Source organism: Bubalus bubalis, chromosome 14 (genome assembly GCF_019923935.1).
Source record: "Bubalus bubalis isolate 160015118507 breed Murrah chromosome 14, NDDB_SH_1, whole genome shotgun sequence".
In the NCBI taxonomy this organism is placed as follows: Eukaryota; Metazoa; Chordata; class Mammalia; order Artiodactyla; family Bovidae; genus Bubalus; species Bubalus bubalis.
The window spans coordinates 58,036,793-58,063,644 of NC_059170.1; the positions used below are offsets into that span (position 1 = coordinate 58,036,793).

Sequence of the window (26,852 nt, forward strand, 5' to 3'; positions counted from 1 at the left end):
GATACCATTATGAGCAAAATAAATGTGGTCCTTACTTTCAGGGAGCTTGGAGTTTGGCTTACATTTGCCCTGGTTCACAAAATTAACAACTAGCTAAAGAGGGACAGCTTCCCTGGTGGCTCAGTGGTAAAGAATCCACCTGTCAATGTAGGAGATGCAGGTTTGATCCCTAAGTCGGTAAGACACCCTAGAGGAGGAAATGGCAACCCACTCCAGAAATCTTGCCTGGAGAATCCCATGGACAGAGGAGCCTGACAGGCTACAGTCCGTGGGCTTACAAAGAGTCGGACAGGACTGAGCAACTAAACGACAGCAACAAAGAGGGACGAAAGGCACATCCACCAGTCCCCGGGGAGGTGTTTTCTCACCACATAGCACACACGCGCACAGAGTATAACAGAGGGAAGCTCTATCCACCAGGGATTCAGAAAACATGCTGGACAGGGATTCTGAAGAGAATTTACAAAGGAGCTACTTACAGAGGTGAAGCAGCGCTAAGGGAACCAGTGGGGAACATTGAGGCACCCAGGACTAGGGACAGTGGGAATCACCACCACCCTAGGCTGGAAAGACAGGGGCTGAAAACAGCATTACCAGAGCCAGGTGGGAGCTGGAGCCTGGAAGAGGGGTCCCTGATGGGCACTGTAGTCACAAATGGAAGGGCCAGTCGTGTCCAGGTGACATCGAGGAGGGGGAAGAAATGCCCCAAGCTCACTTTCCTCCCACCCAGTGCCCTCCGTGGCTGAACTCAGGCAGCGGCTGGGGGCAAACACTGGGAAAAGAGCAGCCCACAGGGATTAATACTGTCTCCCCTAATGCCGACTACCTAGTTACAGAGCAGAGCTAGAAGGTAAAAAATGGATGGGGGTGGGGTGGCAGCAGAGGAGCCTGGAGCTGAAGACACTTTTTACTATTTTGTGACAGCTTCTCCCTATATGAAGTTTCCCCAAAATTAACATTGCTTCAGTATCAGACCAGAAGGAAGGAAAATTAAGATATAAAAATAAGGGAAAATCAGTATTGCTGCAGTGCATAAAAGATTTTTTTTTAGATGAAATAACTAAAAAACAGCAAAGAGGTTATTTCAATATAATCTGAAATATTAATCACATTTAGTTCCCATACCTAGCAGTTGACTTTGAACCAAATGTTATTGTACAAACTAGAATATAAAGCAAACTCTCCTTTAAAAAGAAATACTGTGAAACGTATAGCTGCTGTGACCACAAGTAGTAGGGAAATATCACCCAAGGAGCTTTGAAAAAAACCTTTGATGTTTCAAAGTGTATAAATACATAGATTTCACCTCTGTAGTGGGTACCCCTGTAGAGCACTCTGGAAACACATTTCCCATTTCATAATGAAAGGCTATGGAAAAATAGAACTCTTTCGAAGACTTCTTTTTGGAATACTTCTCAAACACTATTAAGAACTGTGTTTAACTCATCCCCCTCTTTTTAAAATTTAAAAGATATTTTTCCTTCTGTCTTTTTTCTTGATGTAATCTCTCTCAAGAAATGTTCAACATCTGTAGCATTTTTTCTCAACAAATCTTCTCTATAAACTGTGTCCAATCCTGTAGTCATTTTTATCTTAACATGGAAACAAACCACTTTGTCCCCTGAAAAGTTTACAAGATTGTACTTTGAAGGCTTATTATTAAGGCATCGTTATATAAGACAGTTCTAATTTCCTCATAAATCTAAATGTATAGCCATGCTTTTTAAGGACTACATTTTCTTTCTTTTTTATAATCAATAATTTTAAATTATGCCACTCTTGATCTCTGGCTCAGCTCAGCTCAGCTCAGTCGCTCGGTCGTGTCCAGCTCTTTGCGACCCCATGAATCGCAGGCCTCCCTGTCCATCATCAACTCCCGGAGTTCACTCAAACTCATGTCCATTGAGTCAGTGATGCCATCCAGCCATCTCATCCTCTGTCGTCCCCTTCTTCTCCTGCCCCCAACCCATCCCAGCATCAGAGTCTTTTCCAATGAGTCAACTCTTCACATGAGGTGACCAAAGTACTGGAGTTTCAGCTTTAGCATCAGACCTTTCAAAGAAATCCCAGGGCTGATCTCCTTCAGAATGGACTGGTTGGATCTCCTTGCAGTCCAAGGGACTCTCAAGAGTCTTCTCCAACACCACAGTTCAAAAGCATCAATTCTCCAGTACTCAGCTTTCTTCACAGTCCAACTCTCACATCCATACATGACCACTGGGAAAACCACAGCCTTGGCTAGACGAACCTTTGTTGGCAAAGTAATGTCTCTGCTTTTGAATATGCTATCTAGGTTGGTCATAACTTTCCTTCCAAGGAGTAAGCGTCTTTTAATCTCATGGCTGCAGTCACCATCTGCAGTGATTTTGGAGCCCAAAAAAATAAAGTCTGACACTGTTTCCACTGTTTCCCCAGATGCCATGATATTAATTTTCTGAATGTTGAGCTTTAAGCCAACTTTTCACTCTCCTCTTTCACTTTCATCAAGAGGCTTTTGAGTTCCTCTTCACTTTCTGCCATAAGGGTGGTGTCATCTGCATATCTGAGGTTATTGATATTTCTCCCGGCAATCTTGATTCCAGTTTGTGCTTCTTCTAGCCCAGCGTTTCTCATGATGTACTCTGCATAGAAGTTAAATAAGCAGGGTGACAATATACAGCCTGGACCTACTCCTTTTCCTATTTGGAACCAGTCTGTTGTTCCACATCCAGTTCTAACTGTTGCTTCCTGACCTGCATATAGGTTTCTCAAGAGGCAGGTCAAGTGGTCTGGTATTCCCATTTCTTTCAGAATTTCCCACAGTTTATTGTGATCCACACAGTCAAAGGCCTTGGCATGGTCAATAAAGCAGAAATAGATGTTTTTCTGGAACTCTCTTGCTTTTACCATGATCCAGCGGATGTTGGCAATTTGATCTGTGGTTCCTCTGCCTTTTCTAAAACCAGCTTGAACATCTGGAAGTTCACGGCTCACGTATTGTTGAAGCCTGGCTTGGAGAATTTTGAGCATTACTTTGCCAGCGTGTGAGATGAATGCAATTGTGTGGTAGTTTGAGCATTCTTTGGCATTGCCTTTCTTTGGGATTGGAATGAAAACTGACCTTTTCCAGTCCTGTGGCCACTGCTGAGTTTTCCAAATTTGCTGGCATATTGAGTGCAGCACTTTCACAGCATCATCTTTCAGGATTTGGAATAGCTCAACTGGAATTCCATCACCTCCACTATCTTTGTTCGTAGTGATGCTTTCTAAGGCCCACTTGACTTCACATTCCAGGATGTCTGGCTCTAGGTGAGTGATCACACCATCGTGATTATCTTGGTCATGAAGATCTTTTTTATACAGTTCTTCTAGGACTTCCAATACCATGTTAAATAAAAGTGGCGACAGTGGACATCTTTGTTTTATTCCTGATCTTAGAAGAAAAACTTTTAGCTTTTTACCATTGAGTATGATGTTAGCTATGGTGTTGTCATATTTGACCTTTATTATGTTGAGGTATGTTTCCTCTATGTGTACCTTGTTGAGAGTTTTTTAATCATAAATGGAAGCTGAATTTTATCATGCTTTTTCTATATCAGTTGAGGTGCTCATATGATTTTTATCATTTATTTTACTAATGTAGCATATCACATGGACTGATTTGTGGCTGTTGCACCCCTAGAATAAACCCCACTTGATTACAGTACCAGCATACCTTGTCTTATTGTACTTCATTTTATTGTGCTTCACAGACATTGAGATTTTTACAAATTGAAAGTTTGTCATAACCCTGCACTATCATATGATGGTTAGCATTTTTTAGCAATATAGTATTTTTTTATTAAAGTATTTGTTTTTTAAGACATAATGCTATTGCACACTTAATAGACTATGATATAGTGTGCATGTGTGTGCTCAGTCGTTCAGTCATGTCCGACTCTTTGTGGCCCCATGGACTATATAGCCCATCAGGCTCCTCTGTCCATGGAATTCTCCAGGCAAGAATACTGGAATGGGTTGTCATTTCCTCCTCCCTAGATTCCGACCCAGGGTGGGTTGTTTGTTTTATTGAAGTGGTCTGGAACCAAGTCTGATATATCTCCAAAGTATGTTTGTATATGGTTCTTTTAATGGATTGTTAAATTCAGTTTGCTAATATTTTGTTGAGGACTTTTGCATTTATTTTCCAAGGGATATTGGCCTGTAATTTTCTTTTCTTGTGGCACCATGGTCTGATGTTGGTACAAGGATCATGCTAGCCTCATAAAATGAGTATGAAAGAGTTCCCTTCTCTTCTGTTTTTTGAAGAGTTTGAGAAGGATTGGTAAAATTCTTCTTTGAGTGTTTGGTAGAATCCACTGTCTGGTCTTGAACTTTTTATTTGTTGGGAGGTTTTTGGTTACTAATTTAATCTTCTTACTAGTAATTGGTCTGTCCAGATTTTCTCTTTCTTCATGATTCAGCCTTGGTAGGTTGTATGCTTCTGGCAATTTATCTGTTTCTCCTAAGCTTTCCATTATGTTGGCATATAATTGTTCATAGTAGACAACATGATTCTTTGTATTTCTGTGGTATCAATTATAATATCTCCACTTTCATTTTTGATTTTATTTATTGAGTCCTTTTTTTTTCTTGGTGAATCTAGCTAGAGCTGTGTAAATTTGTTCATCCTTTCAAAGAACCAGTCATTATTTCACTGATCTTTTCTATTGTCTTTTTAGTCTCTATTTTATTTATTTATGCTCTAATCTTTGTTATTGCCTTCTACTAACTTCGGGCTTTGTTCTTCTTTTTCTGGTTCCTAGAGGTGTAATGTTAGGTTGTTTATTTGGGATTGTTCTTGTTTCTCGAGGTAGGCATTTATTACTATGAACTTCCATTTTTGAACTGCTTTTGCTGAATCTTATAAATATTAGTATATTTCCGTTTTAGTTGCATTCAAGGTATTTTTAAACTTCTCTTTTGATTTCTTCTTTGACCCATTGATTGTTCAGTATCATGTTGTTTAATCTCCACCTATTCATGAATTTTCTGATTTTTTTCATATGGTTGGTTTCTAGTTTCATACCACTGTGATCAGAAAATATATTTGATATGATTCAGTCCTCTTAAATTTATTAAGACTTTCTTTGTGGCATAATATATGATATATTCTGGAGAATATTCTATGTACACTTGAGAAGAGTATGCTTTTTTAGTCATTTGAATGGAAAATTCTTTACATTTCTGTAAAATCCATCTGATAGAACCTGTTATTTAAAGTCCTTCCTTACTGATTTTCTGTCTGGATGATCTTTTCATTAATGGAAGTAGGGTATTAAAATTCTCCTTCTATAATCATAGGGCTGTCTGTTTTTTGCTTTAAATTTGTAATATTTGCTTTGTATATTATGATGCTCCTACGTTGGGCTTCCCTTGTAGCTCAGCTGGTAAAGAACCTACCTGCAATGTGGGAAATCTGGGTTCAGTCCCTGGGTTGGGAAGATCGCCTGGAGAAGGGAAAGGCTACCCACTCCAGTATTCTGGCCTGGAAAAATCCATGGACAGTATAGTCCATGGCGTCACAAAGAGTCAGACACAACTGAATGATTTTCACTTCACTCACTTCACATGTTGGGCACATAAATATTTACAGATGTTATATACTTTTGTTGTATCAACCGCTTTATCATTATGTAATGTCCTTTTTCTCTTATTACAGTCTTACTTTTAAAGTCAGATTTTTCTGACATAAGTATATCTACCGCAACCTCCTTTTGGTTTACATTTGAATGAGATATCTTTTTCCATCTGTGTGTCAGGGATCATAATTTCAGGGCAATATTCCATTTTGTTTTTACTTTCCATTTTTGTGTAAATAACATGATTGGTGTACCCATTGTGAACAATAGAAAGCATTAATTTATAAAATTTCATTGCATGAGTTCAATTAGTTTGATCATTTTGTCAGTGGGGCTTCTAGTGCATTGTGATAAGAAATAATAACTAAGCAGAGATGGAAATAACCATTATTGTTCCTAAAGAGATTCCTAATTTTGAATTTGTTGGTTTCTGAGAACATTAAACATTAACTACCTTATTGAATTGGTGGCTCAGATGGTAAAGAATCTGCCTGCAATGCAGGAGACCTGGGTTCAATCCCAAGTTGGGAAGATCCCCTGGAGGAGGGTATGGCAACCCACTCCAGTATTTTTGCCTGGAGAATCCCCATGAACAGAGGAGCCTGGCGGGCTGCAGTCCATGGGGTCGTAAAGAGTTGGGTTTGACTGAGCGACTAAGTGCACACACATACCTTATTGAATTAGCATGACATTTCAGTCATTTGTAGAAGAGATTAATGGAAAGTATAGATCTCTTAACTATGTGGAGGAAGAATTCTTCCTGATATTGAAAACACATAAAAGATCATCTCTTGTTAATTTGAATTTCATCATTTTATACCATTCCATTTAGTCGAATACAAGAAAACATGTTCATGTATGTCAGAATCTAGTGTTTTGATGATTTCTCTGTTGAACTAAAATTTTTTTAAGAAATAATTTCCTGTTCAAAAAAATTTTTTTTTTGCTTGGGGATATCAGTTCTAAGTTGTTTTTACCAAAGCATTTGCTAAAAGCTTAGTTTCATACTACGCATAATTCCACATACATGTATTTGATGGTAAAAACAAGTGCAGTAAGATTAAAAACAAAGAAAATAAATACTCCCAATGGGAAATGAGCACACAATCAAGGATAGGGTTTGGCCTCTATACAGTCTGTCTTGTTACTATGGCCAAGAACTTGATAAACACATATCATTTTTTAGTTATTTTTGTCAGTTTTCTTTACCTGTTTACATTTTTCCTCTCAGTGCAATTTTCTTTGTGATTTACTCTGCTCCTGTGGTTTGCTTTGGTATATACAGTTTTCTTTATGATTTGCAGGGGCTGAAAAAGAACTGGGAAGAGGTGCATAAGGAGTTTCAGTCCCTCTCAGTCTTCATTGACTCTATACCAAAGAAGATTCGCAAGCAGAAGCTGGAAGAAGAGATGAAGCAGCTGGAGCACGACATTGGTGTCCTTGAAAAGCACAAAGTCATTTATATTGCTAATAAGAAATAGTGGATTTTTAAAAATAAAATCATTTTAGCACATGGAAAAAAAACACAGAAAACATAAAAATGAAACCATAAGTTTTTTCAAGGAGGAAAAGACTATGAAGAAAAAGTCTTTACCAAAATGCTTAGGCAGTTTTTAAAGAATAATTGGATTATTTACTTACATAGAGAACAAAAATTTTTTTTTTACTAGCATCAGGGTTTCCTTGTAACCTGATTAAAGTTTGATTTTAGATTTTCCAGTTCTATAGCATAATTCATTATAATTATGAATTGTTTCAGATAAACATTCATTTCTGGGCCCTGAAAAAGTCAGCACTTAGAACTTCACATTTTTTTCTTCACTGTGTTAATGCAAGAAACACAAGGTTAAAAACTGTAAACTATTTTGAATTAGAAATAACTGTGTACTCGGTGTACTTTTACTACTCTGAAGTGTTTTCGACATGTTGTTCCAAAGATCCACAAATTACATGTATTCTCTGGTAGCCTGTGTCATTTGCAGCTGTTCACACAAATTAATATTTTCAATATCCATAATGTTATATAGGCTGAGAGGCTTACATTTGAAGGAAGAAAAATTAAGAAAATAACATAAAATCAAGGAGAAAACTTATAAATTGCATCACTGAGGATTGTTAAAGAGAATCACCTTCTTTCTGACATTCGACTTTCAAAACCTGTTATTCTAGGTGCCTTATATTCCATAATTTACTATATGTATTTCACTAATATGGGATATTACTTTTACTTTCTGGCTTTCTCTATTTTGTGAATTTTAATATTTCTATTTGTAAGGTTACATAATTTATTAAGCAATAAGTTTATGTAAGTAGAGCTGTCTTCAACTCAAAATAAATGAGCCTATAAGTATCCGAGAAGGAAAAAGATTATTTTATGAAATCTTAAATTATAGAAATTTGATAAAATATATGAAATTACAAAATATCAGAGCAATAACAATTTCTACTACTTACACCGATTTTTATTCTACAGACAACACCAGGGGGAAAAAATGACAATTTTTTTCAAGCTTTTTCACAAGCACAGAATTTGGGAGCATTGTAGAAAAGCTTACTTTAGTTAAAAATTTTTATATACAAATATTTTTGAAAACACTGTAAACTTTTTGTCACATCTGTGTATAGGCATCATTTCTTTATTCCTTTATTACCTTAGGACAGATGTAAAAAATATATATAGCTGACCCTTTAACCATACAGGGGCTAGGGGCACTGATCCTCCACCCAGTTGAAAATCTGCATATAACTTATAGTCAGCTTTTTGTCTACTTGGTTCCTCCATGTTCATGGTTTTGTACCTTCAGAGTCAACCAACCACAGATCATGTAGTACCGTAGTGATTACTATTGAAAAGAATCCACATGTAAGTGGACCCACACAGTTCAAACTCATGTCATTCAATGGTCAACTGTATATGATAAATTCTCACTTATCTAGAATTTTCTTCCTTTGTAAAACAATAATACACCATTGTCTGGGGACTTCCCTGGCCATCCAGTGGTTAAGACTCACTGCAGGGGTCGTGGGTTCAGTCCCTGGTTGGGGAAGTTCTGCATGCTGTATAGTGCAGCCAAAAAGAAAAAAGAGAGAGAGAGAGAACTCCATTCTCTGTATATGCCACATTTTGCTTATCTATCCTTCTGTAGATGGACACTTGATTTGCTTCCATGTTTTAGCTGTTGTAAATAATGCTGCTATGAACACGAGTGTACAAATATCTCTTCAAAACCCTGCTTTTAATTCTTTTGAGCATAAGTCCGAAAGTAGATTTGCTGAATCATATGGTTATTATATTTTTAAGTATTTGAGAACCTATCATACTCTTTTTCATTGTTGCTATACCATTTTGTTGTTTTTAGCCGCCCAGTCATAACCAACTCTTTGCAACCCCATGAACTGCAGCACACCAGGCCTCCCTGTCCCTCACCATCTCCTGTAGTTTGCCAAAGTTCATGTTCATTGCATCAGTGATGCTGTCCAGCCATCTCATCCTCTGATGCCCTCTTCTCCTTCTACCCTCAATCTTGTCCAGCATCAGGGACTTTTCCAATGAGTTGTCTGTTCGCATCAGATGACCAAACACTGGAGCTTCAGCATCAGTCCTTACAGTGAATATTCATTTTACCTTCCCACCAATGCTGTACAAGGGTCCCAATTTTTCCACATTCTTGCCAACACTTGTCTTTTCTGTTTTTTGGTAGTCGTCATACTACCACTCCCACTAATAGTTGGGAGGTGTTACCTTATTTTAGTTTTGATTTGTATTTCTCTACTGATTAGTGATGTTAAGTGTCTTTTCTTGTGCTTATTGTTGTGTGTGTTTTGTGTGTGTGTTCAGTCGTGTCTGACTCTTTTGGGACCTCACGGACTATAGCTCACCAGGCTCCTCTGTCCATGGGATTTCCCAGGCAAGAACACTGGAGTGGGTTGCCATTTCCTTCTCCAGGGGATCTTCTTGATCACAGGAAACAAACCTGTGTCTCCTGCCTTGCAGGTGGATTGTTTACTGCTGAGCCATTTGTATATCTTCTGTGGAGAAATGTCTATTCAAGCCCTTTGCCCATTTTGTAAATTGGGTTGTTTGGTTCTCTGCTGTTGAGTTTTATGAGTTTTCTGTATATTCTGGGTATTAATCCTGGGTCAGATATAAGATTTGCAAATATTTTCTTCTATGGGTTACCTTTTTACTTTATTGATAGATCTTTTGATATACAGAAATTTTCCGTTTTCATGAAGTCAAATGTGTCTGTTTTTTCCTTTGTTACCTGTGCATTTGGTATCATATCCAAGATGGTATCACTGCCAAATCCAAAGTTGTAAACATTTTATCCTACACTTTTTTCTCCCAAGAGTTTTATTGTTTTAGGTCTTACATTTAGGTCTTTGATTCATTTTGAGCTAAGGTTTATATATGATGTTAGATGGGATCCAGCTTCATTCTTTGGTATGTGGATATCCAGTGTTCCTAACACCATTTATTGAAAAGTCTGTCCTTTCTCCATTGAGTGGTCTTGGACCCCTTGTCCAAAACAATATCACCGTATATGTAATGGTTTATTTCTGGGTTCTCTATTCTATTCCATTGGTCTATATGTCTGTTTTATATGGTATCACACTATTTTTATTACTGTAGCTTTGTAGTAAGTTCTTGAAACTGGAAAGTGTTGAATCTTCCAGTTTTGTTCTTTTGTGAGATGGTTTTGGTTAGTCAGAATGCCATGAGATTCCATGTGAATTTAGGATAGTTGCTTCTATTTCTGCAAAAAGGTCAAAGGGATTTTGATAGTGATTGAATCTGTAGATTGGTTTGCGTAGTATTGACTTTTTAATTAAGCCTTCCAATTCATGAACATGGGATGTGTTTCCATCTATTTTAATTTCTTTCAGCAACATATTTCAGCAATAATTTTCATTGCACAAGCCTTTCACCTCCTTGGTTAAGTTCATTCCTAAATCTACTGTATGCTATTGTAAACAGAATTGTTTTTGTAATTTCCTTTTCAGATTGTTAGTTTTGGTCCATAGAATACAATTCACTTTTGTGCGTTGATCTTATATTTTGTTGCTTTGCTGAGTGCATTTATTAATTATAATAGTTTTTTCTTCTGTGTATTAAATCTTTAGAGTTTTCTACATGGACTGTCAATCTGCAGATAATTTTACTTTTTCCTTTCCAATTTGGATGTCTTTATGTCTTTTTCTTGCCTAATTACTCTGACTAGAACTTCCTGGGCTTTCCTGGTGGCTCAGTGGTAAAGAATTCACCTGCAGTGCAGGAGATGCAGGAAACGCAGGTTAGATCCCTGGGTCAGGAAGATCCCCCGGAGTAGGAAATGGCAACCCACTCCAGTATTCTTGCCTGGGAAATCCCATGGACAGAGGAGCCTGGCAGGCTACAGCTCATAGGGTCACAAAAGAGTCGGACATGACTTGGCAAATAAACAACAACAGAACTTCCTAATTCTAGTCAAATTCTACCTGGTTCTGGATCTTAAGGGAAAAGCTTTCAGGTTTTCATGATGATGTTCATTGTGTGTGCTAAGTCACTCAGACTCCTTGTTACCCTATGGACCATAGCCCACCAGGCTCCTCTGTCCATGGGATTCTCCAGGCAAGAATACTGGAGTGGGTTGCCATGCTCTCCTCCAGACCATCTTCCCGACTCGGGTCAAACCCTTGTTTCTTCAGTCTCCTGCATTGACAGGTGGATTCTTTACCACTAGCACCACCTGGGAAACCCTGTTTTTAGTATACAGCTTCCATTATGTTGAGACAAGTTCCTTCTATTCCTAGTTTGTGTGTGTGTGTGTGTGTGTTTATCCTGAAAAGGTGTTGTGAGGATCACTTTTTAAACTAAGTGATATCTCTCAAATGATCAGTGCATTCTATCCTAGTTACAAGCTATGTGGGAAGAAAAATCATAATCAAAAAGGTATCTTGGCTAGAACAGAGCAAAAAAAAAAAAAAATACAAAAATCTCTTCAGTTAACAAAGCTCATTCATTCTCATTCAACAAATACTGTCTGCTACAGATGGTGACTGCAGCCATGAAACTAAAAGACGCTTACTCCTTGGAAGGAAAGTTATGACCAACCTAGATAGCATATTCAAAAGCAGAGACATTACTTTGCCAACAAAGGTTCATCTAGTCAAGGCTATGGTTTTTCCTGTGGTCATGTATGGATGTGAGAGTTGGACTGTGAAGGAGGCTGAGTGCTGAAGAATTGATGCTTTTGAACTGTGATGTTGGAGAAGACTCTTGAGAGTCCCTTGGACTTCAAGGAGATCCAACCAGTCCATTTTGAAGGAGATCAGCCCTGGGATTTCTTTGGAAGGAATGATGCTAAAGCTGAAACTCCAGTACTTTGGTCACCTCATGCGAAGAGTTGACTCATTGGAAAAGACTCTGATGCTGGGAGGGATTGGGGGCAGGAGGAGAAGGGGACGACAGAGGATGAGATGGCTGGATGGCATCACTGACTCGATGGACTCGATGTGAACTTGAGTGAACTCCGGGAGTTGGTGATGGACAGGGAGGCCTGGCGTGCTGCGATTCATGGGGTCACAAAGAGTCGGACAAGACTGAGCGACTGAACTGAACTGAACTGATAAATCAGAAACGGTTCTGGTTTGCTGGGTAGAAAAATGACTATGTTGGAAGACAATAAATATAAATGCATTTATTTATATTGAAATTGAAACTAATTGAAAGAAAAAAAATAACAGGAGGCTATTTTGCAAAGGAATAAAAAGGGGGCCCTAAATTAGATTTTGTAGTTAAGAGGCTACACTTCTGAGGATCTAACATTTAAAAATAAACTAAAGAATGAGTAAAAGTTGGGAGAGATGGAGAAGAGAAATACTGTGGAGGGAAAAAGAATGCACATGGAGAGAATAAAATGTGTAAAGGATCTTGGATAGGAAACCCTCAACCCATAGGAGGAAGGCAGTCATTAGGGCTGGAGTGTACTTAGAGAAGGGAGAAAGATTTGGGAATTTTTTTTGGTACCTTTTTTTTTTTTTTTTTTGGTTGTGCCTCTACTCCCCTGGAGAAGGGAAAGGCTACCCACTCGAGTAGCCTGGCTTAGAGAATTCCATGGGGTCCCAAAGAGTCAGACACGACTGAGCAACTTTCACTTTCACTTTCACTCAGCATGTGGGACCTTAGTTCCCCGACCAGGGATTGAACCTGTTCCTCCTGCATTGGAAGCACAGTCTTAATCACTGTACCACCAGGAAAGTCCTGAAAAGGGAGGAATGTGCAAGGTGAAGATGAAGGGACAAACAGGCCACCGATGTTTTTTAAGTAGGGCAGTGGCACAATGCAAGAAGTATTTTTCAATGATCACTTGCTATGTGCATTGAAGTGGAAGAATGACTGAATCTGGGGAGACTATCATAGTCTTACAAGTAAGGAAGATGGTGACATAGATCAAGACTTGAGTAGTGAAGACAAAGAGTAGTTGTTGGCTTCCAGAAATACTGAGTTTCCCTGGTGGCTCATACAGTAAACAGTCTACCTGCAATGCAGGAGACCCAGGTTTGACCCCTGGGTCAGGAAGATCTCCTGGAGAAGGGAAATATTTAAAAAATAAATATGTAACCTGATAACAGATTCAAAGAGGAAGAAGAGAGCAGTTTTAAGAATGACAGTCACATTTCTGATTTGAGCAACCGGGCAGTGAGGGTGCCGCTTTCTGAGTTGGAAAAATCTAGAGGGGTAGTAGATTGGAGGACGCTATGGTAAAGAATCAAGAAGAATCTTTACTATTGTTTCTTTCATTTCTTTTTCATTTATTTCTGCTTGGATCTTTATGATTTCTTTCCTTTTACTAATTTTGGGTTTTTTGGTTTGTTTGTTTGTTTTTGGTTGGTGTTCTTTTTCCAGTTGTTTTAGGTGTAAAGTTAGGTTGTTTGATGTTTTTCTTGTTTCTTGAGGTAGGATTGTATTGCTATAAACTTCCCTCTTAGAACTGCTTTTGCTGCATTCTATAGGTTTTGAGTTGTGTGTTCATTGTTACTTGTTTCTAGAAATTTTTTGATTTCCCTTTTGATTTTTTCTGTAACCTATTGGTTATTTAGAATAAAAATAAAAGCTGGTTCTTTGAGAAGATAAACAAAATTGACAAACCTTTAGCCAGACTCATCGAGAAATAAATAGATAAAATCAACAAATCAACAAAATTAGAAATGAAAAAGGAGAGGTTACAACAGACTGCAGAAATACAAAGGATTATAAGAGACTATTATGAACAACTATATGGCAATAAAATGGATAACCTGGAAGAAAGGGACAGATTCTTAGAAAAGTTTAATCTTCCAAGACTGAACCAGGAAGAAATAGAAATTATGAACAACCCAATTACAAGCACTGAAATTGAAGCTGTGATCAAAATCTCCCAAAAAGCCAAAGCCCAGGACCAGATGGCATCACAGGAGAATTCTATCAAACATTTAGAGAACTATTGACTATCCTTCTTAAACTCTTTAAAAAAAAAATCACAGAGGAAGCAATACTTCCAACCTCATTCTACAAGGCCACCATCACCCTGACACCAAAACCAGACAAAAACACATACACACAAAAAAGAATATAATTTTTGGCATGTATTTTTGATAATCTTGTAACATCTAGTTAGAAGTTGAGACAGATATTTGAGTCAGAAAAGAGATCTGGGGTAGAATAATAAATCTGGAAGTTTAACAGCATGTATGAGATCACCTGGGACAAAGTAGTGAATGTGGTCTCAGCAACTCTTGCATTTAGAAGTCAGATGGGAGAACAGGAAGACACAAGGGCCACTGAGTGGCCTGAGAGGTCAGAAGAAGGAAGGAAGCCAAAAAAAAAAAAAGAGTACCCTTCCCCCAAAAAAACATCTTCTTGTCATAATAAAAACATACTGAGTGAGGTCATTTTTTCTTCACACATAATGTGCTTGATGACAAAGAACTGAAATTAGCCACAGACTAAGTTAATGCTAATTATCCTTGAAAATTAAAAATACTGCTTCACAAGATCGGTGTAAAAAGGCCATGCATATATTAATTTTTAAGCAGTACATGCAGATATGGCCTTCAGATGAAGACTTTTTATTCTAAAGGATGCTGCATCTATAGGAAATGAGACTAGATGGGAGTTGTTTTTTTTTTTTTTTTTTAAATCTGCCTTCACTTAGGCAATCAGATGAGTGTTGCCTGTGAAGCAAGAATATACACATATCTAAATGATCCTGCTGATGTGGAAAACATCTGTGGAATTCTTTTGTTATAAAACGCATTCCTCTCACCCCTGAACCTCTACCACCAACTTCTTTGCTGAGACAGCCAGTGCTTTCAGTTTTTTATGTACCTTTTCAGAAACATTTTATGAAAGCAAATGAATATATGTATGTATATATGAATGGATATATACCGATGTGTGTATATATGTGATGTACATACAAATATATATAGATGTATATATGTATATCACACCTAATTTTATATAGTATATATACATATATCTTTCTCTCACTTTTTAAAAACTTAAGAGCACACAATAACACTTGCCTTTTTCAGTTAATAAGCTCATTTTTATCAACATAATGTTCTTCACGGGGCTTCCCTGGTGGCTCAGTGGTAAAGAATCTACCTGCCAAGCAGGAGAGGTGGGTTTGATCCCTGGGTCAGGAAGATCCCCTGGAGAAGGAAATGGCAACACATTTCAATATTCTTGCCTGGGAAATCCCATGGATAGAGGAACGTGGCGGGCTACCGTCCATGGGGTCGCAAAAGAGTCAGACACAACTTAGCAACTAAACAACAACAAAAACAGTCTTCATTCCTTTTTGTAGATATATGGCATTAAATTGCATGATTGTATATATTTTTATCAGCACCCTTTTGATGCATATTTAAGTTTTTTTCACTTGAGTTGTTTTCAATATTTCCTATTAAAAGGAATGCCTACGTAACTGAGCATGAACATACACCATTTTACACATTTGGCTATACTTACAGAAAATCATTCCCAGGAGTGAAACAATTAGGTCAAAAGGTAATAAAATTTCTAATTTTATTAGAAACTATTTTTAATTTTGCTCTGTGTGTGTGTGAGAGAGAAAATAGGTGATGTATATACATGGTCCGAAATTCAAAATTCATAACTACCCAAAGGTGTGCAGCCAAGAATTAAGTCTCCTTCATGCCCCATTCCTACAGCCTCTGAATCCCGTCCCCAGGAGCAACCACTGTAACCAGACACTTGTGTGCTTTTCAAATAGTATTCTAGGCATATGTGTATAAAATACAAGTAACGATATATGTATCTATAGGAGAATTAGTCCAATTTGACAGATATGTGTTTGTTTTTGTTTTTTTTCTGTCAAGTCTATGGGGATCAGAAGATTCTTGCCAGGACTTCCCTGGTGGTCCAGTGGCTAAGACTCCTCATTCCCAATGCAGGGGGCCTGGGTTCGATCCCTTATCAAGAAACTAGATCCCACAAGCTGCAACTAAAGATATCTCCGCAGGCTGAAACGAAGATTAAAGATCCCATGTGCCGCAACTAAGACCTGGTGCAGCCAAATAAATAAATAAAATTTTAAAAAAGGAATTCCCTGATGGCACAGTGGATAAGAATCCACCTGCCAGTGCAGGGGACATGGGTTCGATCCCTGGTCCAGGAGTATTCCACATGCCACAGCAACTGAACCTGTGCACCACCACTATTGAGCCCAAGAGCTGCATCTACTGAAGTCCACGCACCTGGAGCATGTGTTCCATGACAAGAGAAGCCACTGCAACGAGAAGCCCATCCCCCAGGATGAACAGTAGCCCCAACTGTTTGCAACTAGACAAAGCCCACACAAAGCAATGAAGACCCAGCACAGCCAGAAATAAAATTTTTTTAAAAAGAAACTCTTTCCAAGAGAGATATCATATAGTCAGTGGAAACACTTTGTAAGTAAGGAATAGCTTTTTTATTGTCCCGTCATTCATTACCAGCCACATGCCATCAATACTGTAGATTCCATCAAGAAAACCTCTGTTTTCTTTTATTGTGTGTTCATTTTGAATGGAAGAGAGGCCACAGACAAAGGAACTTGTCCTGTCCTCAGCCACACCATGCTGAACTCCCAATCTCGATTCATTGCAACCACCTGACATTTGCTTTCATCTTCCTATTGGTGGGGGTGTGTGTTGTCTACTGACTCCTGTGTTTTATGTTTTTTCTTTTTCTTAGAAAAACACCGGAAGCCTACACATTTATAACTTTAGATTGCAGGCCATGTTCGGAGAACCTTCCTTAACACTATTCACTCCCATCTTTCTGTGCAAACTGTACTCCCCTGGCCTGAGTTCTTCTCTCTCCTAGTATCTTGTTAAAAGCAACAGGGAACAGTCAACCTACCAAAATATTCTAAGATTTTACAAGCAGTCCCCTTTCAGAATGTAGCTAAGTCATGTGGTTTCTCTTCTGTTACAAGAGACAATTTTACCAGATGTTTTCCCATGGAATAATGAGGGTAAACAGCTTCCCAGCCTGCCAGAGAATTTTTTCTGTCATCTCTATGCCACCCTGTTCATGACTGTTAGAAGGAATTGGGCCTTTCTAGGGCTCAGAAACCTGTCAAGTCTTACCTTTCATAGGATTCCATTCCAATAATGACTCTTGTATCTTTTAAGTGGACATAATAACCAGATACCACTCTAATGGCAGAAAACAAAGAGGAATTAAAGAGCCTCTTGATGAGGGTGAAAGAGGGCAGTGAAAAAGCCAGCTTAAAACTATTCAATGGCATCCAGTCCCATTATTTCATGGCAAATAGAAGGGAAAATGTGGAAGCAACTTTCCTCTTCTTGGGCTCTAAAATCACTGCAGATGGTGACTGGAGCCAAGAAATTAGTAGATGATTGCTTCTTGGAAGGAAAGCTGTGACAAACATAGTGTATTAAAAAGCAAAGACACCACTTTGCTGATAAACGTCCATATAGTCAAGGCTATGGTCTTTCCAGTAGTCATGTTTGGATGTGAGAGTTGGACCATAAAGAAGGCAGTGCCCTGAAGAATTGATGGTTTTGGATTGTGGTGCTGGAGAAGAGCCTTGGGAGTCCCTTGGGCAGCAAGGAGATCAAACCTGTCAATCCTAAAGGAAATCAATCTTGAACACTTCTTGGAAGGACTAATGTTGAAGCTGAAGCTCCAATATTTTGGTCACCTGATGTGAGGACCCAAGTCATTGGAAAAGACCCTGATTCTGGGAAAGATTGAAGGTAGGAGGAGAAGAGGGTGACAGAGGATGAGATGGTTGGACAGCATCACTGATTTCAATGGACATGAACTTGGGCAAACTCTGGGAGTTGGGGAGGAACAGGGAGGCCTGGCGTTCTACAGCCCATGGGGTTGCAAAGAGCTGGATACAACTTGGCGACTGAACAACAACAATAACCAGTTTAGTATTACATGCTCAAGGCCCCCTATTCACCAATAGAGTTCAAAGTTTCTTTTTAGCAAGAGAAACAACAGAACAGAGAAGCTGTTCTGGACCAGAAGGACCTAGAAGCTGTCTACTTTCTTTTCTGTCTCCTGGCCTTTTTGAGGAACCTACAAAGGATGAACCTTAATCTTGTGCAATTCCCACATGTATGAGCTGTGCTTTTTGGACTCGTACAGGTTTCTTTTATCTTTATTGGCTTTGAGGAGACAAATTTTCTCCTGGGTAAGCTCTATGGCTGTATACAGCCAAGAGGCTAGGCTTCAGGCCCAGAGCACCCTGGAGGTCACATGTGGTTCCATCTGGACAAACGCTTTACAACAAATTCCCTGGCTTCTCTTCAGAATTATTGAGATGACAGGCAACTTGCCACCCATGTGGGAAGATGGTGTCCAGCATCAACACAAAAGCCTTATAGGATATGGGTGGTAGAAAGAGTGAGACTGGTGATTTAGGCTTCAAATTATAACTTTATCTTAGAATTTGGAACACTATCTTACTATATCATTAAACTGCTGTAGTTCTTTTGTAATGTACACCAAAGCCTTTCCAGAAATCACTGTGACACACCCTTTGGGGATTTAAAATACAGTAGTAAAGCTTAAAAGAGTCTCTTTCTTCTAAGGGTATTTTATAACATAAAAAATGAAGAATGTGCCAAGGTTCCAGGTTTTAGAAATTTCTAGCTATTTTGATATTAGCCAAACAAGTTGATGACAATTGACCCATTACTTTTAAAAGTTGAATAAAATGGAAACTTTTCATACAGTAAGAAATCTAAGCCAAGGGCCTTAAAGTGAATAATCCTTTTTGTGAAAAATGCATTCATCTTGTGTTTCTAGTAGTATCTCAGTAGTTTATTTTAAGCAATTATCTGGCAGAGATTCATCACATGACACTTTGGGTATTTTTTAAGACTGAGGTATTTTTCATATAAAAGGAATTTAATTATATTAAATGTTCCAATTGATATTATTATAATCCCTTTAATACAAATATTGAGGTTAATTGTCTTAAAAAAGTTTAAATGTTAGATACACACTATTGATACTATGTGTAAAATAGATAACTAATGAGAACATACTGTATAGAACAGGGAACTCTACTCAGTGCTCTGTGGTAACCTAAATGGGAAGGAAATTTTAAAAAGGGAGGATATATGTATATATGTATACTTTTATGTACCACTAAGGAAGGAAAAAACCCTAAAAATTAAACTGTCACAATGCTTTCTTATTACTTAGAATTTTTATTTCACACTTGGTGAAATAGCTCTTTTCACCTCAAGATGGAATTTTTTTCCTATGTATTCACATGTGACATAAAAAGACTAAGGTTAAGGATTTTTACCATCTTATGTGCTGTCAGTAGTGTTGGTGATACATTCCATATGAGAGGACCCCAACATTGTCTTTGAGATTTTATTTCAAGCTACTGACCCTTCTTCTGCAAGAGCTCATGATAATGGTTTTTCCTCCAATGGCAAGCATGTCCTTCAACTAATATCAAAATTTGCCACTCTGCTATTCCCATGCTTTTCTGCATACACAAAAGTTTTTCATGTCCAGGACGAATAGTAGTATCAGTTCAGTTCAGTTGCTCAGTCATGTCCGACTCTTTTTGACTCCATGAACTGTAGCACGCCAGGCCTCCCTGTCCATCACCAACTCCCGGAGTTCACCCAAACTCATGTCCATTGATTCAGTGATGCCATCCAACCATCTCATCCTCTGTCGTCCCCTTCTCCTCCTGCCTTCAATCTTTCCTAGCATCAGGGTCTTTTCAAATGAGTCAGCTCTTCCCATCAGGTGGCCAAAGTATTGGAGTTTTCAGCTTCAACATCAGTCCTTCCAATGAACACCCAGAACTGATCTCCTTTAGGATGGACTGGTTGGATCTCCTTGAAGGCAAGGGACTCTCAAGAGTCTTCTTCACCACCACAGTTCAAAAGCATCAATTCTTCTGTGCTCAGCCTTCCTTATAGTCCAACTCTCAAAACTATACATGACTACTGGAAAAACCATAGCCTTGACTAGATGGACCTTTGTTGACAAAGTAATGTCTCTGCTTTTTAATATCCTATCTAGATTGGTCATAACTTTCCTTCCAAGGAGCAAGCGTCTTTTAATTTTATGGCTGCAATCACCATCTGCAGTGATTTTGGAGCCCCCCCAAATAAAGTCTGACACTGTTTCCACTGTTTCCCCATCTATTTGCCACTAAGTGATGGGACCGGATGCCATGATCTTCGTTTTCTGAATGTTGAGCTTTAAGCCAACTTTTTCATTCTCCTCTTGCACTTTCATCAAGAGGCTTTTGAGTTCCTCTTCACTTTCTGCCATAAGGGTGGTGTCATCTGCATATCTGAGGTTATTGAGATTTCTCCTGGCAATCTTGATTCCAGCTTGTGCTTCATCCAGCCTGGCGTTTCTCATGATGTACTCTGCATATAAGTTAAATAAGCAGGGTGACAATATACAGCCTTGATGTACTCCTTTTCCTATTTGGAACCAGTTTGTTGTTCCATGTCCAGGTCTAACTGTTGCTTCCTGACCTGCATATAGGTTTCTCAAGAGGCAGGTCAGGTGGTCTGGTATTCCCATCTCTTTCAAAATTTTCCACAGTTTATTGTGATCCACACAGGCAAAGGCTTTGGCATAGTCAATAAAGCAGAACTAGATGTTTTTCTGGAACTCTCTTGCTTTTTTGATAGTCCAGCAGATGTTGGCAATTTGATCTCTGGTTCCTCTGCCTTTTCTAAAACCAGCTTGAACATCTGAAAGTTCACGGTTCACGTATTGCTGAAGCCTGGCTTGGAGAATTTTGAGCATTACTTTACTAGTGTGTGAGATGAGTGCAATTGTGCAATTGTAAACATCAGTTAAACTCAACAAATATATAGTCAACAACAGACAGAACTCAGTTGAAGTAATGACCAAGTTTGCTTATGTGTGTATAATGAAACATTAGAACTGCACCTGGTTGACAATGACTATGAGATAGCATGAGTTCTAAGGCAGCCTCATTTCGGAGATGTTCAGATGTGAAAACTATGCATCTTATTATTATTATTTTACTTTCTGGCTGCACCGTGCAACATGTGATATCTTCATTCCCTGATCCAGGATTGAACCCACATCCCCTGCATTGGAAATATGGAGTCTTAACCATTGGACTGCCAGGGAAGTCCTGAAAATATATATCTTAAAATAGATGTAATATAGTAGTAGTCCTTCTACTAAAACATCCCCTATTTCCTTGATGGTACCTTTCTTTTAAAACCTAGCTCAAATCCAGCTCATTGTAGAAGCACCCACAAATATTACACCACTCAACACATCACACTGCTCACAGAACCCTATATATCCACTTCCACAGTGGTATGTCACATTTGCTCTCTTTTTCAAAATAAACTCTTAGGAACCAGGCTGTAAGAATCCTCTTTGATATTGCTTAACATGGCTTTCAGCTAAGACCTGGGGTGATGCCCTCCTGGGAAATTCAAGGAGCATAAAAAAGCAGTGGACATAAAAGTACCCACTTTGATGGTTAGTTTAGCAAACTTACAGTTTGATCATTGAATGTGCAAACATTTTCCCTTATATTATAGCTCTTATCCTCACCCTGTAACACCTACCTATTAAATCCACAATCTGTTGGGTTTGACTTCCGACCAATGTTTAATTTGTGTAGCTTAGATATTTCTGTGGAAATTTCCTACCATGATTACTCTACCATCTAACGGAGAAAGAGTTCTGTTCCTATGGTAACTGTTGTTGAACAGTGCATACTTACTATACCTCTAAAATATGCAGCCATCCTTATGGGAATACACATCATCTTGAAAGGATTTTCCCCCTGCAATAAACATTGATTCCCGCCCCACCCCTCCGCCCACACACACACACATTTTCACCTGATTTCAAAATAAAACTTTGTAAGAATTGCTAAGGAATAGTTTGAGGAGATGAGAACCATGGATGATTCGGGCCCCTGCAGCTGTCACGAGAGCAACACAGTCCTCGAGTGGGTTCTGGGAACATGTACCCAATCCCTCTAAGGCTGTATTTCTCCTAGACTCTGTTTTCCATGTATCATCATGTTTTCTGTGTTTGAGATGTTGCTATGTAAAATGATATAGAAGAGTGGGTTTTTTTTTTTTTTCCTAAGGCAATCAAGCTCAGCAAATGCAAGCTTAGAATGATGCAAAAGTTTCTCAGAAAAAGTTTAGAATTCCTTGAGGAATGATCTAAGAATGTTCACGATAAGAAAGAATAAATGTTGATAACGGCCTGAAATGTCATTCCACATGGTAGTTAATCAGTTCCAGGGTTTCTGTAACTATTGGTATTGCTTAAGCCACAATGTTAAGAAGGTTTTGTATTTGCATTTTTGCAAGCAGGAGACTTTCTCCATCTTTTTTCTTCAAATTCATTAGCCTTAGGACTTCCCTGGTGGTCCAGTGGTAAAGAATCCACTCTTCCACTGCAGGGGGTGCAGGTTCAATCCCTGGATGGAGAACTAAGATCCTGCATGGCTCATGATGGAGCCCCCCCCTCCAAAAAAAATTAATTAGCCTCTCTGCTACAGGGACTTCCCTGGTGGTCCGATGGCTAAGACTCCACACTCCCAATGTAGGGGGCCCAACTGAAGCAGGTAGAAGGCACCTAAGTTGGTAGGGCAGCATAGGGGATTGATTAAAAAAAGGTGGGTGTGCAGTTACACCATTCACAGCAGGTCCAGGGGGAGCCTGGACAGCAGAGGAGTTTATGAAGGATCTTAGCTGCTTGATGAGTGAGGAGGTGTCAGCATCTGTGTAAAGAGGTCGGCAGAGGACACAGAAGGTGTTTCCTGCTTCTGAGTTTGCCATGCTGCTGCTGCTGCTAAGTTGCTTCAGTCGTGTCCGACTCTGTGCGACCCCATAGACGGCAGCCTACCAGGCTCCACCATCCCTGGAATTCTCCAGGCAAGAACACTGGAGTGGGTTGCCATGCTGGCTCTCAAATCCTCATTTTTGTGCCATCTCAGATCTCATGGACAGGAGCACCTCAGAAAAACCCATTTAATGCTTTGTTTTCCTTGTTCATCAGCCCCAGCCAGAAAAGGATCATTGTCAGAGAGAAAGAAAACAGAGTTCTTCTTCTTCATGGGCCTGGGAAAACCTTGCTCCCTATATCTGGATAAGAAGGAAGAAGGAATGGGAGCCTGAGATCTTAATAGCATGTTGATTTAAAAATCTACCAAGAAACATTTTCCACCAATATTTTCCATGCTTTTGGTGTCCCAGTGATGATGTAACTGATGACCAGAAATACCAGAAGCCAGGTCTCTGGTTAAAATATTTTTAAAAAATTACTTTATCACTTATATATATATAAGTGATATATACATTTTATTTACATTTATTTAATGTAATTAATTACAGTTAATTACAGTTAATTACATTTTATTTACATTTAATTAATTAATGTATCACTTTACATTTAATTTGTTAATTTATTTGGCTGTGTTGTGTCTTAGCTGCCACACACAGGATCTTCATTGCATTATGCAGGGTCTTTCCTTTTGGTACACAGACTTTCTAGCTATGGTGCTCAAACTCCAAAGTGTGGGCTAAGTAGTTGTGGCACACAGCTTAGTTGCTCCATGGCATGTGGGATCTTACTTCCCTGACCAGGGATCAAACCTGGGTCCCCTGCATTGCACGGAGGGTTCTTAACTACTGGACCACCAGGTAAGTCCCTCTTATATTTTTAGGCTGCAGCTAATTTATTTCAGTCTTGGGCATGTGAAGCCATGATTATTGGGTCAACTGGGAGGTGTATACATATATATATATATATATATATATACATCTATTTCTATATATGTATATGTGTTATATATATACATCTATCTATATCTCTCTGTATATCTTTATATATATTAACTATATATATCTATGTGTATATATATAGAGATAGATGTATATATATAAATATATATATATACATATATAAAAATAGATATTTCACACAAAAGTGTATATATATAGATGTCACTACTATCCAAATAAAGGCATAAAGGAGGGTCAGGATCATAGTGAGACTGAGAAAAGTCTCTTGTAAAATTTTTGTTCAACAATCTAAATGTAGAATTAAGCAAAGAGTAACACAATGAGAAATACTAGGGTTTAACCAAAAGAAAGAAAAGACACAGAATTCATGATCTTTCATGCCTTACCTCCATGGTGAGTATTCAGCTCATTTGGAGGTTTATTCCCCTTTGTAAGAGCCAAAGTCTTTCATCATTTCTGGGCATAGCAACCCTCAGAGGCAGACCAGGTGGTACCAGCTGCACATGATGAAAGAAATCCCACGCTTTCATTGTGTAGAGTAATGACAGAGGAATGGGCAGTCCAGACCAGCTGGATCCGTTTCACTCTTTCAAGTGTGCATGCACACACACATACACACGCAGAGCAGAAAAAGAAGACTCTGAATTTGTAGAGGCAGGTATTGACCTGCTACCCAAAGGTCTAATATCTTCTGGGTCTGTTATGGTAAGCAAAGCAGCAGGTCTTGCTCATAGTAAACAGTAAATTTGTTTATAAAATTAGCCAAAACAAAGCTAAATTATTACATGACTCCTCAAAGCCATGAGAAGCAAAAAAAAAAAAAAGAAAGAAACAGAAGTATTGCCACATTTTCTTCTCTAAAATAGTAGTAATAGTAAACATATATATATATATATATATATATATATAGCAGCTACTAAGGTGTGCATTGTTCTAAGTGCTTAATGTAAATAAACTCACTTCATGTTCATAATGGTAAAGAATCCACCTGCAATGCAGGAGACCCAGTTTGATCCCTGGGTAGGAAAGATCCCCTGAAGAAGGGAATGGCAGAGGATCCTGGTGGGCTACAGTCTATGGGGTTGCAGAGTCAGACATGACTGAATAACTAACACACACACTCACACACAATGCTCATAAAAATCTTTTGATTATAGCTCAGCATGATTTTCCTCCTTTCTAGAAATAGGGGAATTGAGGCACAGAAAGTTTAGATAATTGTCCAAGATCTCACCACTACTGACTGGCAGCAGAAGAGTTGACAAGGGACAGTGTGGATGTCATAAAGAGAGGCATACACTTAGACACCTGAAGAGTAAATGATGTACACCTCACCAAGATTTCACTTAATCTTTAGCATCTTTTTTATCCCACAGTCCATCCACTTTCAGTTCAGTCAGTTGCTCAGTCGCATCTGACTCCTTGCGACCCCATGGACTGCAGCACGCCAGGCTTCCCTGTCCATCACCAGTTCCCGGAGCTTGCTCAAACTCATGTCCATTGAGTTGGTGATGCCATCCAACCATCTCATTCTCTGTTGTCCCCTTCTCCTCCCGCCTTCAGTCTTTTCCAGTATCAGGATCTTTTCCAGTAAGTCAGTTTTTCACATCAGGTGGCTACAGTATTGGAGTTTCAGCTTCTGCATCAGTCCTTCCAGTGAATATTCAGGACTGATTTCCTTTAGGATGGACTGGTTGGATCTCCTTGCAGTCCAAGTGACTCTGAAGAGTCTTCTTCACCACCACAGTTCAAAAGCATCAATTCTTTAGTGCTCAGCTTTCTTTATAGTCCAACTCTCACATTCATACATGACTACTGGAAAAACCATAGCTTTGACTAGATGGACCTTTGTTGGCAAAGTAACGTCTCTGTTTTTTAATATGCTGTCTAGGTTGGTCATAGCTTTTCATAGCTTTTTCCATCCACTTTAGTGCCTGTGTAAGTGAAGTGGCACATTCTAACAGAATGTTAGAGGTTGCCTCATGGAAAAGGCACTGGGAAACCAGGCTGGCTGCTCAGGCTGCTCAGTGGATGCCGGAAAGTGTCCTCAGAAAGTGGTGTCCAGAATAGCCCCAAGGCACTGAGAGAAAAGATGGAAGGAAACTGGAGGGCGTTACCATCTTTGAGAAAGCTGACACAGCCTTCGAAGTTAGTAAGTTGCACATACCACACGCAATGGGGTCTCTCCTTTATTAGCCACTTCAGTTCTAAGGATTTTTGCATGTTTGGCTTGTTTTCCTTTACAAAGGTAGTGTAAGCACCAAGATGCAAATTTGCATAAGAGCCATGATCAAGTTTCATATGCTGTTTTCTGGACGTATGATGGAGTTTCCAGTTCATACCCCTCATGGGAGTGTGTTTGACACAATTTTTCTCGAGGAAAGCTGCAAATCTGAATGTACTCTGGGCAAAGCATTCTTACATGCATGTAACAAGTCAGTATCCGAGCACCACTGCAGTCAAAAACAAATGTAACTAATTTTCTCTGCCAGTTAACTCTCTTATTCTGAAGTTTTGATGAGCAGACTCACTGAAACTTTTTGTCTGAAGATCCCAATCTTTGGGAGTTCTGCAGTCTTCCAAGTTACACAACCCCCACTAAATGCAAGGTGTAGACTGCTTCAGGTGGCCGTGTGCCTATAGAGTTAGTTTACTTGCTTTGTATTGGATACATTCACATATCAAGTCTTTAAATGTAGTAAATGTATAGACCCATACAGTTGATGGTTGTATGGCTGAAGAAAGCCTTCTTCAGCGATCAATGCAAAGAAATAGAGGAAAACAACAGAACAGGAAAGACTAGAGATCTCTTCAAGAAAATCAGAGATACCAAAGGAACATTTCATGCAAAGATGAGCTCGATAAAGGACAGAAATAGTATGGACCTAACAGAAACAGAAGATATTAAGAAGAGATGGCAAGAATACACAGAAGAACTGT

At 38.8% G+C, this 26,852-nt stretch overlaps 1 protein-coding gene across 6 annotated transcripts in view; it reads left to right on the forward strand.

Annotated features, from left to right (window-relative positions):
- Positions 1–26,852, forward strand: part of ENKUR (enkurin, TRPC channel interacting protein) — a 63,953-nt gene that overhangs the window by 25,949 nt on the left and 11,152 nt on the right. For 5 of the 6 annotated variants that reach the window (XM_044928141.2, XM_006075959.3, XM_025264395.2 and 2 more), the window contains one exon: positions 6,905–7,952. The exons of the other annotated variant lie outside the window; for it this stretch is intronic. In XM_044928141.2, coding sequence (XP_044784076.1) covers positions 6,905–7,081 — 177 coding nt within the window. In that variant the 3' untranslated portion in view covers positions 7,082–7,952. Of the gene's footprint in view, positions 1–6,904; positions 7,953–26,852 lie in introns of those variants that run through there. 6 annotated transcript variants of the gene reach the window in all.